Below are 13,943 nucleotides of genomic sequence, written 5' to 3'. Positions count from 1 at the left end.
CTTAGTATCACATTTTAATATAAATCTTCCTCACTCCTACTCCAGTGCTAGGACTGATAAATGTTTCAAGACCTCCCCTGTGTATATAATGACATTATCTGACAGATTGCAGGCTGCTTCCATGCAGTTTTCTGGCAGCTCTTTTCCTCCTACATGACAGCTTTTTCAGTTCATTGAAAAGGTTTGAGTATATTTTCATCATCTCAGGTTGTCTGAAGCCCAGCAATGAATTGTTTGTGTCTTTGTGCAAGCATGATGCATTTCTGAAGGGTCTCCAGCATACTGTGAAAACGTTTCCTATGGTTGTTTACAAAGAACATCAATCTCACCATAAAGCCATGGTTAGAAAAGATGGCTGAGCAGGAGGAGGTAAATTCCAGACACTGAGGACCTGGATGAAATTACCGTGGTAGCCAAGGGATTACTATAGTTACTTACAGTGCAGGATTCATGTGAGCTGTTGACGTAGCTTGAGCCAGAATAAATCATAGATGTATTAATGCCCTATACTTGAGCAGTGCCTTTATCTCAAAGTTTCCAAAAACTAACAGAAACTTGAAGTTTAACCCATGGTAATGGTCAAGGTTAAAATCCTTAGTGCACATTTGTGACTATGCACAAGTTAAATATTTCCCAAATGCGGCAAAAATATCCTCTTTTTTTGACGGTGTCACAAAAAGAAGACTGCCAATTATTTATCTCATTGGAGAAAGAAAATATTTGTGGGCCTCAGAACTTAGAGCAATCTTAAAGTAGTCATAAAACTCTTCATATTTTCCACCCACTTTCATAAGAAGTGATTGCTTTATAGATAAAGAAAAAGCAGCTCCACTGGGCATTCCCACAGTCAGCAGGAAACAGAAAAAGGTCTTGTGTTGTGTTACGGGTTGGATTTTTAAAACCAAGGCTCTGATTAGGATTGCTCTTTTGTCTTTTCAGGAAGAGGAAATATCAATGCTAGGAGAAATAACCCATTTACAAACCATATCAGATGACCTGAAAAGTCTCACCATGGATCCACACAAATTGCCATCCTCAAGTGAACAGGTCAGCTCTTGTTACCTGGAAAACATTTTTCTTGTAGCTTGTACTCCATTTCCTTTTGTGTTGTGAAGAATATTGATATTGACCATTAGCATTTAGTGGCTTAATGTTATGTTTTGTAGATGCCTCACTGCAGCAAGGTAATTTTTAACATAAGCAATTAAAAAAAAAGTATTTTGAAGTGTCAGCTGAGTGCTCCTGAAGCACTTGATGAGCTCACTGTGAAGTGGTGGCAGGAACATTTTCATGTATATTCCCAATTCCTGATGAGACTACATGAGGAATAAGTGTCATTTCCTCATCTGACATTTGAGCATCTTTGTCTTTCTGAGGTTGCAAGATTCCTGGGATTAGAGTGCTTGTATGGAGCATTTCTCCATACTGTCCTTAAAATGCATAGGAAAATGGGTGTCATTAAATTACTCCTAACAGGACCTTTGTCTCCAAATCTGCTGTGTGAACTCAGTTCTTTTGTCATACCTTAGTCACCTTATCATTGCCTTAAAAGTGTAAAGGAGGGAAGCTCTGCTCTGGTTGAGTAGCAGATCATAGAATCACAGAATGGTAGGAGTTGGAAGGGACTTTTAGAGATCATCTCGTCCCTGCAGAAGCAGGTTCACCTAGATCAGGTTGCATAGCAACATGTCCAGGTGGGTCTTGAAGACCTCCAAGGAAGGAGACTCCACAACCCCTCTGGGCAGCCTGTGCCAGCGCTCCCTCACCTCAACAGTGAAATAGCTTTTTCTTATGTTTAAGTGGAACTTTGTGTGTTCCACCTTCATCCCATTACAGGACATCCCCTTGTCCTGTTGCTAGCTACTGTAGAAAAAAGGGATGTGCCAACCTCCTGACACCCACCCCTTAGATATTTATAAATGTTAATAAGTTCACCCCTCAGTCTCCTCCAGACTAAACAGCCCCAGTTCCCGCAGCCTTTCCTCGTATGAAAGATGTTCCAGTCCCCTGATCATCTTGGTGGCGCTGTGCTGGACTCTCTCCAGCACTTCCCTGTCCCTCTTGAGCCATGGAGCCCAGAACTGGACACAGGACTCCAGATGAGGCCTCACCAGGGCAGAGTAGAGAAGGAGAAGAACCTCCCTTGACCCTTTTCCATTCAAATCTGAACTTCCCTTCCGTGGTAGCAACCCCAGTGTTGAAGTATAGTAGTTCCTGGAAAGCCAAGGCTGAAGCGGACTCTCCTGTGTAATATATACAGTGTAATTCTGGAAGAGAATTGAGACTGGATCAGTTAGCACTGGAAGTTTGTTGTGATGATGAATGTTTTATGTCAAGCAAATGCTTTCTGTTAGTAGGGAAAAAAAAAAATCCACAATCTTGATGCTATTGATTATCTTCCATCAGGTAATTTTAGATTTGAAAGGTTCTGATTACAGCTGGTCTTATCAGACTCCTCCATCCTCTCCCAGTACCACCATGTCCAGAAAATCTAGTGTTTGCAGGTAAGTAGACTGGTAATATTTCATTTTAACCCGTTTGGGGGCAAAGGGAGGCAAGTTCAGACTGTGGTAGGAATTTGTCTGCTTACCTATATCTGAAATAACAGCTCCTAATGAAATCAATCCCTGGTGGTCTTTATCCATTTAAGTGTGTGACTGGGAGTATTAAAAAGGTTGGGTATGACCGAACAATTTTTGAACTCGAGACAACTTGAAGATGTTTTTGATTCAGTTCTCTTGAATCCATTTCAGATCAAAGAGCAGACTGTACTGATCTAAGCTCTGAGATTGTTCATTCCTAATTTCCTTTTCTGGTTTTCATATGATGACTTTTTAGAGTGTTCTAAGTAGCTGTTACTAATCAGTAAATTAAACTGTTTGAAAAGGGAAAACATCCTTGGCAATTGCCCCATCAGTCTGGTAGACAGAAATGCTTTTTTGATACAAGTTTTTTTGACTGTTTAATGCTGTCTAATGCTGTCCTTAAAATATGTTGAAACACTGGATTCTGTCTATGCTTTCTCTGTAAAAACTGTTTTCTCTCAGAAAACAGTTTATTGGCATGTTGCCCCCATACCCCAGTGTCTACATTTACTCCTTCCTTTTATTGAAAAGGAAGACAGCCTATTGTGTATTCTGCTCAACACCTTTCTAGCTGCTCTCAAGTTATTACCTTTTTAGTTTGCTTTATGAATACTACAGGTTCCCTGTGTATGACCAAAGTTACCTGTAGCATGTCAGAGCAAGTGAACATGACTTCTTCTATGTACCTACTTGTCTCTGCATGCAGATATATATAAAAAACCCTTAAATATTTTTATATATATATGTGTGAAAACATGCATAGTTAGAGCAATGAGCACAGGCTTAAAGATGCAATATCCTGAAGCTGTAAAAGAAAATGGCAACCCCCCTGCCACCCCCCAAACCTTCCCAAAGTCCATCAGTCTCCTCCTAATCAACCTTACCTTTATGTGTGGTAAAACCTGTATGGCAACAGACTATTGTACGTGGGTAAAACAGGCAGAGCTCCTCTTCCCCTGCTCCAAGCCGACTGGTACATCTTGTGTGTTAGGTGGAATTTGTGAGCAGGAGGTGCAGTCTTCACCCATGTATCCTTCAGAGCCATCCCCTCAGCTAGTCAATGGGCTCTTGCCAACAAAGGTAGGAAGCCGCCTTCAGATTGATGCATCCTGCTAGTCCTGCTCAGCCACCTCAGCAGTAAACTTCAAAGGCTCCCACATTGCAGCTGGCGTGTCCTTGCTGTCATTCATGGAGACTGGAGATTGAAAATCAATCTCTTTGTTAGACCTCTTTTTTAATGGATATTTATTTGGGATATTTAATTCTCTGTTGATCTTTCTTACCTAGAGGACTGACTTCACTCAGTGTACTGTCACATGCTTTTGTGTGTGCTCTGGTAAAAAGCCTCTATGGGAGCAAAACTTGTCCTGGGTTCTGAGCCACAGGGTTTTGGTGGCGTTTTCAAGTGTCTCCCATGTTGGCCTGCTGACAGACTGCAGTGGCATGCCTGGAGGCAGACCTTTAGATGGCCTGTGATGCCTTTGGACCTCCTGCTGGAGATTCTATTTACAATTTGAGGTCGTGGTGCAAGAGCAACAAGGTGTAAGTCAGGAACAGCAGAGAGCTGTCAGCAGATGTTCTTTGTGCAAGTGCTGTGTGGATGCTAGAGAGGACGTGTAGCGATCCCTTCATCACTATGAGTAGTTACAGAATTTGATCATTTGAGTGAAATGCCAGGTAAAATGCCATTTTCTCTCTAGTCACAAGGGATACTGCAGCTGCTTATGGTTCTTTACTGATATATATGTGCAAATATATATATATTTAAATTCAATTTGTGGACATTTTTTGTTTTCCGGTTTCTGCTGCCTGTTGCTAGAGACACGTGGAATGTTAATTGTACTGTATATGGGTCTCTCCCCACCCCTCCCTTGTGTCTTTTCCTCTCCCCTTTCCTTTCTTTGTTCCTTTTGTCTCTCACAGCAGTCTGAACAGCGTTAACAGTAGTGATTCCCGGTCCAGTGGCTCGCACTCGCACTCACCTAGTTCACACTATCGCTATCGCAGCTCCAATCTGCCTCAGCAGGCACCCATGAGGCTGTCCAGTGTGTCCTCCCATGATTCTGGATTCATGTCCCAGGATGCTTTCCAGTCCAAATCGCCATCCCCCATGCCACCAGAAGCACCTAACCAGGTACGTGCAAGCATGAGATAAAAAACCCTGAGTGTGAGCTGGACTCTGTAACTTGGCTCACTTTACAGAAGGGATCTGCTGTGATTTTGGGGTACTTCAGAGCCAGGATAAACACTGAGAGTAGGCTTTGTCTCGCTGCACTTCAACCATCTCAAAGTTGGGCCTCTAGTTGGAGTGATTTATGCTGCTTTTGCAGTTAATGCTGAAGAAAGGGATGAGTCACTCTGGCCCCAGGGGGAGCATAGATGCCTAACTTTCAGATACATACAGACAAGGGGCAAGATGACCCACCTTACAGGGGGAATAATATTCACTTTACCTACTGAGGTCACCAGTTAATATCCTGAAGAGATTGCAAGTTGTCAGTATCTGCTGGCTATTTTCTGTTTAATGGGCAGATATCAGTGCCAGAGCAGCCTTCTGACAGCCTTAGTATTGATACTAGTGGCTTCAGCATCAGGGAGACTATTTTTAATCCTCCCCTGCAAAGGGACTGGAATTTTCAAAGTGTAATTAGCAGTGTCATATGTAATTAGTTTTGCTGGGTTTTATGACATCCCTTTCCATGGATAGGCTTGTTCTTTTTGACTCTCAATTGAGCACCTTGCAGAAATAAGTTTTCTGCATGAAAATGAGAGAGATTTTTTTAATTCTTTATGCAATTCATAAGAAATTAGTGTTTGTGTAGTCATATATGATAATGTCCTGAACCCAGTCAAACTAAGGGAAATATAAACAAAACTCTCCCAGAGCATTTCTTGGTCTGCAGAAGGAAGTTGCTGCTTTATTTGTTCATGGCATCACTCTTACAAAAACTAGCTGGCCACCTGCAGGCAGAGGTTTGCATACCTCTGTGGCATACATCTTCCAGCACCTGAATTCTGTTCTCTGTTTTGAGGGCTTTTTAACAGACCCCACAGCAACTACAGTATTTTTTAAGCAAGGCTGAACTGCCATCTCCTCTTACAAATCCTACTGGAAATTTTAGTTAGAAACTGAGATGGATGTAATATCCTGTTGTTGAGCATTACTCAATTTTAATACACCCTGAGGTCACTGGAGAAGATTGCCCGTTAGTTCAATAAACGTAGTTGTGCTCCTTTGTATGTGTTGGGGAGCAGGTGGTTTTGTAGGCATAGGTGGAGAGTAGAGGGGTTTTAGTCCTCACAGTCCTCAAGCAGCTACCAGTTCTACTCCTAGGCTGCCTTTGACAGCACACAGACCCATACCTTTTGCAGAATATTTAGTAAGTAGCACCCTTAGTGACATTTTTAAGGTATCATCCAGAACAACGCTGGTTCATTTAGGCTTGGAACATGTTTGCAAGGGAAGCTCCACAAGTTTTTAATGTATTTACCTCTTCCATTTTAATAGAAATGTTTTCTTTTCAAATGAATTCATCTTCTGCACTGTCCCCAGTCTGGACACACCAGCATGTTTTAATAGGTGACATCCTGAAGAACTCTGTGCACACTAATAAAAAGGATGTTTTGTTTAGATTGGCTATGGCTAACCTAAATGAAATGCAGAAAAAGTAAATGAGCAATAATAAAGTGGAATAGTAACAAGGTAAGGAAGTTGACTTTTAAGGTACATGCATCAGTTACAAATGCTAGCATCATCTTTGGCTTTCTTAGTATCGACTGCACCTGCATAAAAGGGCAGCGAGCTGCACGATGATGCTGTGTTTTCAGATGAGGATGTAACTTTGCAATCGCCCTTAGCATGTGAAAAACCCAACACCTCTCTTTGCAAGGACCCCTTGTTAATGAAGCAGGGGAGAGAACTTAAGCTGAAATCAGCTGGCAGAACATCCTGAAAGTTGATGGGAGCCTCGCTGATTTACACCAGCAAAGTTCATACGCTTCCACTTCATTTTAGAAACTGTCCATAAGGTTGCAAACCGATCCAAGCATCACTCGAGCTATTCATGAGCTGTAGGAGGCTGCAGTGGTGCGGCATTGCCTTGACAAGTGTAGTGTGTTGGTAGAACAAATAGGTACGTGCTCTGTGTGTCTCTAGTTCTGTATACCTTTACTCAGAGGAAAAGGTAACAGATCATTGCCTGGCCGCTTCATCTCTGCTTAAGTGTCTCGCTTTGTATGTTCAGCACTGAGTAAATTGTGTGTGTTGTGCTGACAGGTAATTGTGATCGTGAGCTTACTGAGAAGCTGTTCAATCGGCAGCGTTATTTCATGTTGTGTGTCTCTAACCAACTGACAGATCTTCCTCGTGGTACCGTGCTTCTGAGGCTCGGTGCTGGGTGGGTGGGGAGGAGCAGTGATCTCGGCTGCTGTTTCTAAAACACTGATGTCATTATTTCTAGTAGTGACACTGGGAAAACAAAAAGCAAGCTCTGGAATCAACAAAGGAAATGAAAAGCTATAGATCTTGTGCAGGTGGACACTTTGCTGATGTTTGCCAGCTACATGCTGTGGTACCTATTGAGGCAACCAAGCCTGTTTTCTTTTAATAATGGATGTTAAAATAAGTAGAAGGAGGCTATGTAAAATTCCCATACTACAGGAATGAGAATATATGAGCTATGTGAAGCTTTTATGCTCTTACCCACATTTTAGTCAAACGTCACTGAAAATTAAACTGAATTTATTCAGAATCACAGATGGTGGGGAAAAAAAAGACATCTCATACAAGGAATAAGAAGAGATTTAAGCAAGATGCAGACTATACCAGAGGAGAGATGACTGGCAAATGAGGACTGCTTTTCAGCCTGTAGTTGCTGAGTAGTAAATTCTTTACAATTATCACACTCTGCATAGAAGACAGGGAAAAGAGCATTTACAAAATGAGACTCTGCCTTTACACTGATTTAGTACAATCTTTTTTCTGCAGTGTTGCTCTTAACACACTGGGAGTGAAGGTGTTAGCCTGTAACAGATAGCTGTACATGTGGAAAGGTCGCTGTAAAAGGCTTTAATCTTGATTAGGCAAGTACATTTGGGTATAGCTGAACAGTTGGCAAAGCATTACAGGTCTCTTTCTGAAGCAGAACAGTTTCTCTAAATGCCAGATTTGAGGTCAGCCATGGCCAACATTGCCCATGGCATGTAACAAAGCCATGTAGAGCCCTTCTGACAGACCTGCTCCTGGGAGCACAGAGGAACTCTTGGATGGATATTGAACACGGCTGGTGCTGCTAAACCCACACATTGCCCTGTGTAGCAGACAAAGTGAGGTCTGGGAGTATCTGTGATAAAGTAGTAAGGTAGTAATACAGTTATGTTTGATTTAGGGGGATAATAATAGAAGGGTCCACTGGACTTGGAGTGAACAGTGTATACTGGAAGCAATATACAGCTGGATTTTACAACTTTGTCGGGTTGAAAGCAAAGGGAGAGAAATAAGAAGATGAAGAAGAGAAAAAAACCCTGTTCATGTGCTGTCAAACAGCAGAGAACTAAGTCTTTATCGTAAGAATATTCTGGAAAACACTTTCCCTAAACAGAATGTGAACTTGCTTCTGTGTGTACAGCTTAGCAAGCTGGGAAGATCCCAGTTTTGAGGAAGCTCCGCTGCTTGAAATAGCTTGAAGTTAGAACAGGGGAAATATATTGTCACAACTATTCAGTTTTCCATGTAAATTAAGAGATGCTCCCAAATTAGACCTTAAAAAAACAAAACCAAAAAAATCCCCAAATAACTGAGATACATCTGTAAATTATCACCAGGTATTTGTGTATCCTAAATTGTGTCTTCCATTCCAAAGCCAAGTTTCCCAACAGTTTGTCCCTGACTAGAAAAGAGGAGTCACTGGAGACATGGTAATGGAATTGAGACAAATTGAGGAGGTGACCTTGAATCACAATCCAAAGCTTTCTGAAGGTAACTGAGACATCTTCCACTGGCTGTAGAGGGACATTGGACCAAGCACTTCATTAGGATTTGGTCCTTTGCCCAGGTAGCTCTGTCTAGTAGTTGAGGAAGGGAAGGGGTTAAGAAAGCAGCACTGTATTTGAGTGGAAAATGTAGCAAACAAAGGCTGCCAATAATCCAAGAGAACTGCTGTCCTTTTGTAGGTTAGTAGGACAACAGATGGAAAATACAATCCTACAGTCCAGTAGCCCAAAATACAGCCTTTTTGTTTGTTTTTCTGAATATCCTTGCTGGAATTCATACAGACCCCACTAAGCATTGGGACACCATCCAGAAACAAGCTGTGGCACAATATCTGAGAGACCAGATACTGAGCTAGATAGCTTCCTGTCCTTTTGAGGAACTGGTTGTTACTGTGCAGAGCACAGTTTTAACTTTCAGCTGATGCTGTTAACTTTGAAGTTGTTTTCTCAGAAGATGCTTTGAGAGCAGAGCAGAACCACCATCATCACAGCTGTGGAAAACAAACAAAAAAGTCCCCCAGGGTTAAAATAGCTAAAGTGATTCAAACTAAACAATCATTTCTAAAAGGACTTGGCTAAAATAAGTTGGAAAAAAACCCAATAGTGATATTTCTCACCCCATGGGATGTGGACCAGAAGTTGCTCTGCCCAGTGTTTGCCTGTGCATGTGCTCCCAGGAGCACGTGTGCCAGGGGATGTGCAGCGAGAACAAGCACATAGAAGCTGGGAGACCTTTGGCCCAAGCAATAAACTGTGCAGTCTCCAGCCCCTCAGGTACTTTCTGCTAAGAAATTAAGGGTGGTCTGTATTTCACACAGAATCACAGAATCTTGAGGGTTGGAAGGGACCTCCAGAGACCATCTAGTGCAACCACCCTGCCAGAGCAGCACCACCTAGAGTAGGTCACACAGGAACTCATCCAGGTGGGTTTGGAATGTTTCCCACACCCAGGTTCAACCATTCATGACTGTTCCTGTGGTCTGATCTAGGCAGCCTTTGACTTGCTCCCACTCCTGTTTTCTTTACACTCTTCCTTCAGGAGTTCAAGGCAGAAGCCTCCCTCTCTGCCATTTTCTCACTGTTCTAATCCTTTTTTAGCAAGACCATAGGTTTCCCTTCCCTGTGCCATGCAAGCTTCTCAAGGTGAAGAGATCCTGTTTCCTTACCACTACTGCTTGCATTTCCTTTAACTACCAAGGGGTCCTCCCTAGGGCATCTTGGTGCAACCTTTGTGCAGCTTTGCCTGCTGAAATGGCCACGCTGAGTTAGTAGAAGAGTCCTTTCTTTCATCTTTTTTTCATCTTGGAGTCACTTTATTGCAAAAATAAGTTCATCAGTTACAATCTTTTTCCCCCATGTGCTGAGTAAGTTGAAAAAATTCTTTACATCTTCAGGATTTGCATTTTTAGCCATTTTCCATCTACTTGTTACATGTAGCTTTGTTGCTCTTAAACCTGACTTATGACCCATTTCTACCAGTACTTGACATAATCTTGTGAAGTTTCTGGATTGTAAACAGGAATAATCTATCCAATGTGAACTCCAGATTCACACCTGTCATCCCTGGTGACATGATGCCATGCTTGGAACTGAGCCCCTTCACTGTGTGCCTGCCATGTGCAGAGGATGCAGACCTTGGAGGGTCTTTAAGAAGCATGAGGCTTCAGAAAGCATTTTCTGAGATCACATTTTTCTTTTACATGTTTTTCCCTGACCAAAGTATTAACACTAGTGTGAGTGTTCTCTTGTGGCTTCTTGAGCAGTTTCTTTTGCTGAGCTACCTAGAATGTTGGGCAGAACTCTGCAGTTTTAGTGTAAAAGCTTATTTTCTATAATGTATTTTTCTCAAAGGTCAGAAAAAATAGGCTTGTCTCCATTTAGTATACTGTACTTCAGTCTGATGGCAGAATCAGCTGCAGCTCATGTTTGTTGATATTCCTGTAAGAGGTTTTTTCCTGTAAAAGGAGTTGCAAGCCACTGCATCACCAGCTACTCCACTACATACACTTTTCTCCTTAACAGCTACATGTCTTTTTTGTAGTTTCTTCTCATCTTATGTTCACCTCAACTCTTACTGCACTTCAAACACATGAGCCTCCCTTGCTGGGCTTGCTTGTACCTTAAACGCATTTGCCAAGTTGCCAGCAGATCTGATCTCATGTCAGCAGGAGATGGGATGTGTGTTATTTCTGTAAAAGAATCCAAACCATTACATATTCTTAAAAAAATCTCAACAGCCTTTGCCAAGTTTCACTTAAACCCAGTTTGTTCAAGATGCTGATGCTGCATTGGCTTCCCAGCAGCCTCAGTAGTCTTCAGCAGAATTCTTATGGTGATCAGCATCTCCTTTTACCTAGGCACTTAGCTATACATTTCCTTTATATAGTTTCTAGTGAGCCATGAGACATCTTCTGAATGTCAGGAGTAATTACTTCTCTACAGTGCTTCTTATCCCACTATCTTTGTATTGCAAACTTACCCCAAGGTCTCATCTAAGGTAAACTGATGAGATTTTTATCTCTGATAAGAGTTCCCTTCCTCTTCAAATGTCATTCCTTGAAATGTGAGGCTTTGCAACTCAAACTTCATACATGAGCACGTTCTCTCTGCTGTCATAAAGTAAAATGCTGGGGATAGACTTGCTTTACAGGTCTTGGACTACCAAAGGATGAGTTAGTGTTGAATTTCCTGACAGTGAAGAGAGCTCAGTACTGCCCTGACAATTTTGCCAGTGTTTTTTGCCAGTATTTATTTCCAAGCACTGTGCTGGACCTGCATGCATAACCCTACTGAGAGGGATGTCACTTTCAAGTGGGAGATGTATAAAGGCATTGTAGTTGGTAAAATGATCCACATGTTACCTTGACTTGCCTGTAGGGAAATCACATGCTCTTGTAGAGGTCAGCAAATGTACGTAAAGGAATGCACTGATATTTGGAAGAGAAGTCCCCAGCTAGGAGCAAAATATTTGACATGTTTGATGGACACTCTGTCCCATGTTTTCCTTCAGTCTCCATCCAAGCCCCTGATAGTTCCTGTCTCTGCTTTTAAGAGAAAGCAGGTGGCAAGCACATGGCATCACTTAGGCTCTCAGCAGAGTACGTGTACCTCCAAATCGGCTGCTGGGCCGAAAAGCATGAGTCAGAGTGCTTTAGGTGTATGCATACTGCTCACTGAGGCACATGCATACACATAATGCACTTTGGAAACCTCCAGACTGGTAAGTATCACTTCTTTCTGCGTTCTGTAACAAAGATGAGCTTTTCACAAGTACTTTTGCAGCTCAGAATATCTGAGAACTTGGGGAAGTAAGTGACGTTTGCTGCTCTGTGTTTGAAATCTAAACTTTGTGTCTTTGAAGTACTGATGATCTGCTTTTCTGTATAAACCAGTTGTCTCAGTATATTGCATGTTTGGACTGTAGGTACCCTCAGCTTCTTGCTCTGAGACAGCTGACAGAATTGAGCTGCTGAGGTTGCAATGAGGAGTTGAGATTGCTGCCTCGCTTGCCTCATTCTCAAGCAGCGTGGCAAGTTCTCGCATTAAGCAAATGGCTTATTTTGTTTCTCGTAGATTTCCTGAACATTAGCAATGGTTTTGAGCAGTTTCAAATTGATTTTTAAAACCCTAACCCTTTGCTTTTCTCATCCTTCCCTCTCTCCTGTGTGTGTCTCTGTGTATGTGCTTTTTGTCTCTTTTTTTTGGTTTGTGTTTTCTTTTCTTTTCTGGTGGCTTGTGTATCCCTCCCCCGCCTTGCGGTGCTGTTTTACGCTGCAGAATTCGTCCAGCTCTGCCTCTTCAGAAGCCTCTGAAACCTGCCAGTCAGTGAGCGAGTGCAGTTCCCCCACCTCAGTCAGCTCAGGCTCCACCATGGGGGCTTGGGCCTCCACAGATAAGGTGAAAAACTTCATCTCAAAGACATACAAACCTACTAGCTCGTTACCCAAACCCAGCAATGTTTGAACAAAAAGAAAAGAGACACATGCATGGGACACAGCCAGGATTCTTCTCTGTGAAGATGAGAATAGGAACTGTTGCACGCTCCCTTAGAAGTGAATCTGTTTGAATAAACCACAGCAACACTTGCCTTCAAACTAGCTGCTAGTGGAAAGCTACAAATTGGGCATTTTAGAAAGGTGATTTTTCTAAGAACAGCTCATTATCCACCTTTTCTACTCAAAGAGATTGTGGAATGCTGCCTAAACCCAGCTGGTTACTTAACAAAGAGCATCTCGCCCAGATTGTACTGTTTGTGGCTTCTCCCTTCTCTCTCGTTAGGTAGCACACATTGCACTGAGCAATTGGGAAAGGAACAAACAAAACAAAAACAAAAACAAAAAGGAAAACAAAACACACATGGTTGGAATAAGTTCTGGAGGAAGTGATAGCGGTCTCCATTCTCATCTGGTAAATCCTTGCTGTTGGGGTTTTCTCTTTTTCATCCATATCATCACACAGCCAGAGCAGGTCACGTTCACAGGCCGTATGCTTCTCCTCTCTGTCCATCTCCACAGAATAAATGCCTCCAGGATTGGCAATGTTTTGTTTCTGTGTCCGCAGTCTGCAGGGTACCTAAATCGCAAAGGCTTCCTCGCGCTGTGTCGCATTCGTGGACAGAAGGCAAAGCTGCTCAGCCTGGAGACAGTGCCTGCTAGACTGATGTCTGAAATTTGTTATACCAAAATAACAATTTTCAAGCAATCTCACTTCTGAGCCAAGCATTGTATCAGATTTTGGTTGTTGTTTATTTGCAGCAAAGCTAAGCTTTTTCTTTCTTTTGTTTTACGATGTGGAAGTTTTCTCCCTAGAACATCTGAGTCACAGTATATTTTCATATTCATTCTGTTATATTAATTTCTCTGTTTTTGTTTATTTGTTTCGTTTCCAGTTGTCTAATGGGTTTTATCACTGTAGTTTATCAAGTGACCCATCCGTAGCTTCAGTTGGTGCAGGTCCTTTCCCTCATTTCCCGCCTGTCTCCCGCGCGTGGACTCGGGCTCCCTCAGCCCTCCTTCCAGACTACGTTCATTATTACACCATTGGGCCAGGCATGTTACCATCATCTAAGATCCCTAGCTGGAAGGTTTGTGTTCCTTTTGTTGTGGCAGTCCTCACCTCCTCATACCAACAGTGTGCACATGGCAGTTGTTGCTACCTTTCAATCCATGTAATTACGCGTTGATTTGCTCTGTTTAATATCACTCTGAATGGGCACTGCGTGGGGGATAATCAGAGACCTAAAATCTGGTAGTGGGTATTCCTGAATGATCTTGACGATTCTGGCACTACCTAAAATATATTAAAGCTGGTACCACGTAGGTAGGAAGGAATAGTTGAACTCTATAGCGTTGCTGAAAGCACTCTGGG

General features: G+C 42.4%; 1 protein-coding gene across 6 annotated transcripts in view; it reads left to right on the top strand.

Moving 5' to 3' along the window:
- The window catches only part of MTSS1 (MTSS I-BAR domain containing 1), a 126,526-nt gene that overhangs the window by 107,093 nt on the left and 5,490 nt on the right, over positions 1-13,943 (top strand). For 3 of the 6 annotated variants that reach the window (XM_061995162.1, XM_061995160.1, XM_061995164.1), the window contains 4 exons: positions 940-1,047; positions 2,407-2,504; positions 4,509-4,719; positions 13,465-13,659. In XM_061995162.1, the coding sequence (XP_061851146.1) occupies positions 940-1,047; positions 2,407-2,504; positions 4,509-4,719; positions 13,465-13,659 (612 nt within the window). Of the gene's footprint in view, positions 1-939; positions 1,048-2,406; positions 2,505-4,508; positions 4,720-12,353; positions 12,474-13,464; positions 13,660-13,943 lie in introns of all 6 variants that reach the window. The other 3 variants (XM_061995165.1, XM_061995161.1, XM_061995163.1) reach the window with 3 other exon arrangements.

Source organism: Colius striatus, chromosome 4 (assembly GCF_028858725.1).
Source record: "Colius striatus isolate bColStr4 chromosome 4, bColStr4.1.hap1, whole genome shotgun sequence".
Lineage (NCBI taxonomy): Eukaryota > Metazoa > Chordata > Aves > Coliiformes > Coliidae > Colius > Colius striatus.
Note: the sequence above shows the minus strand (reverse complement) of the source record. Positions and strands in the feature narration are given on the sequence as shown.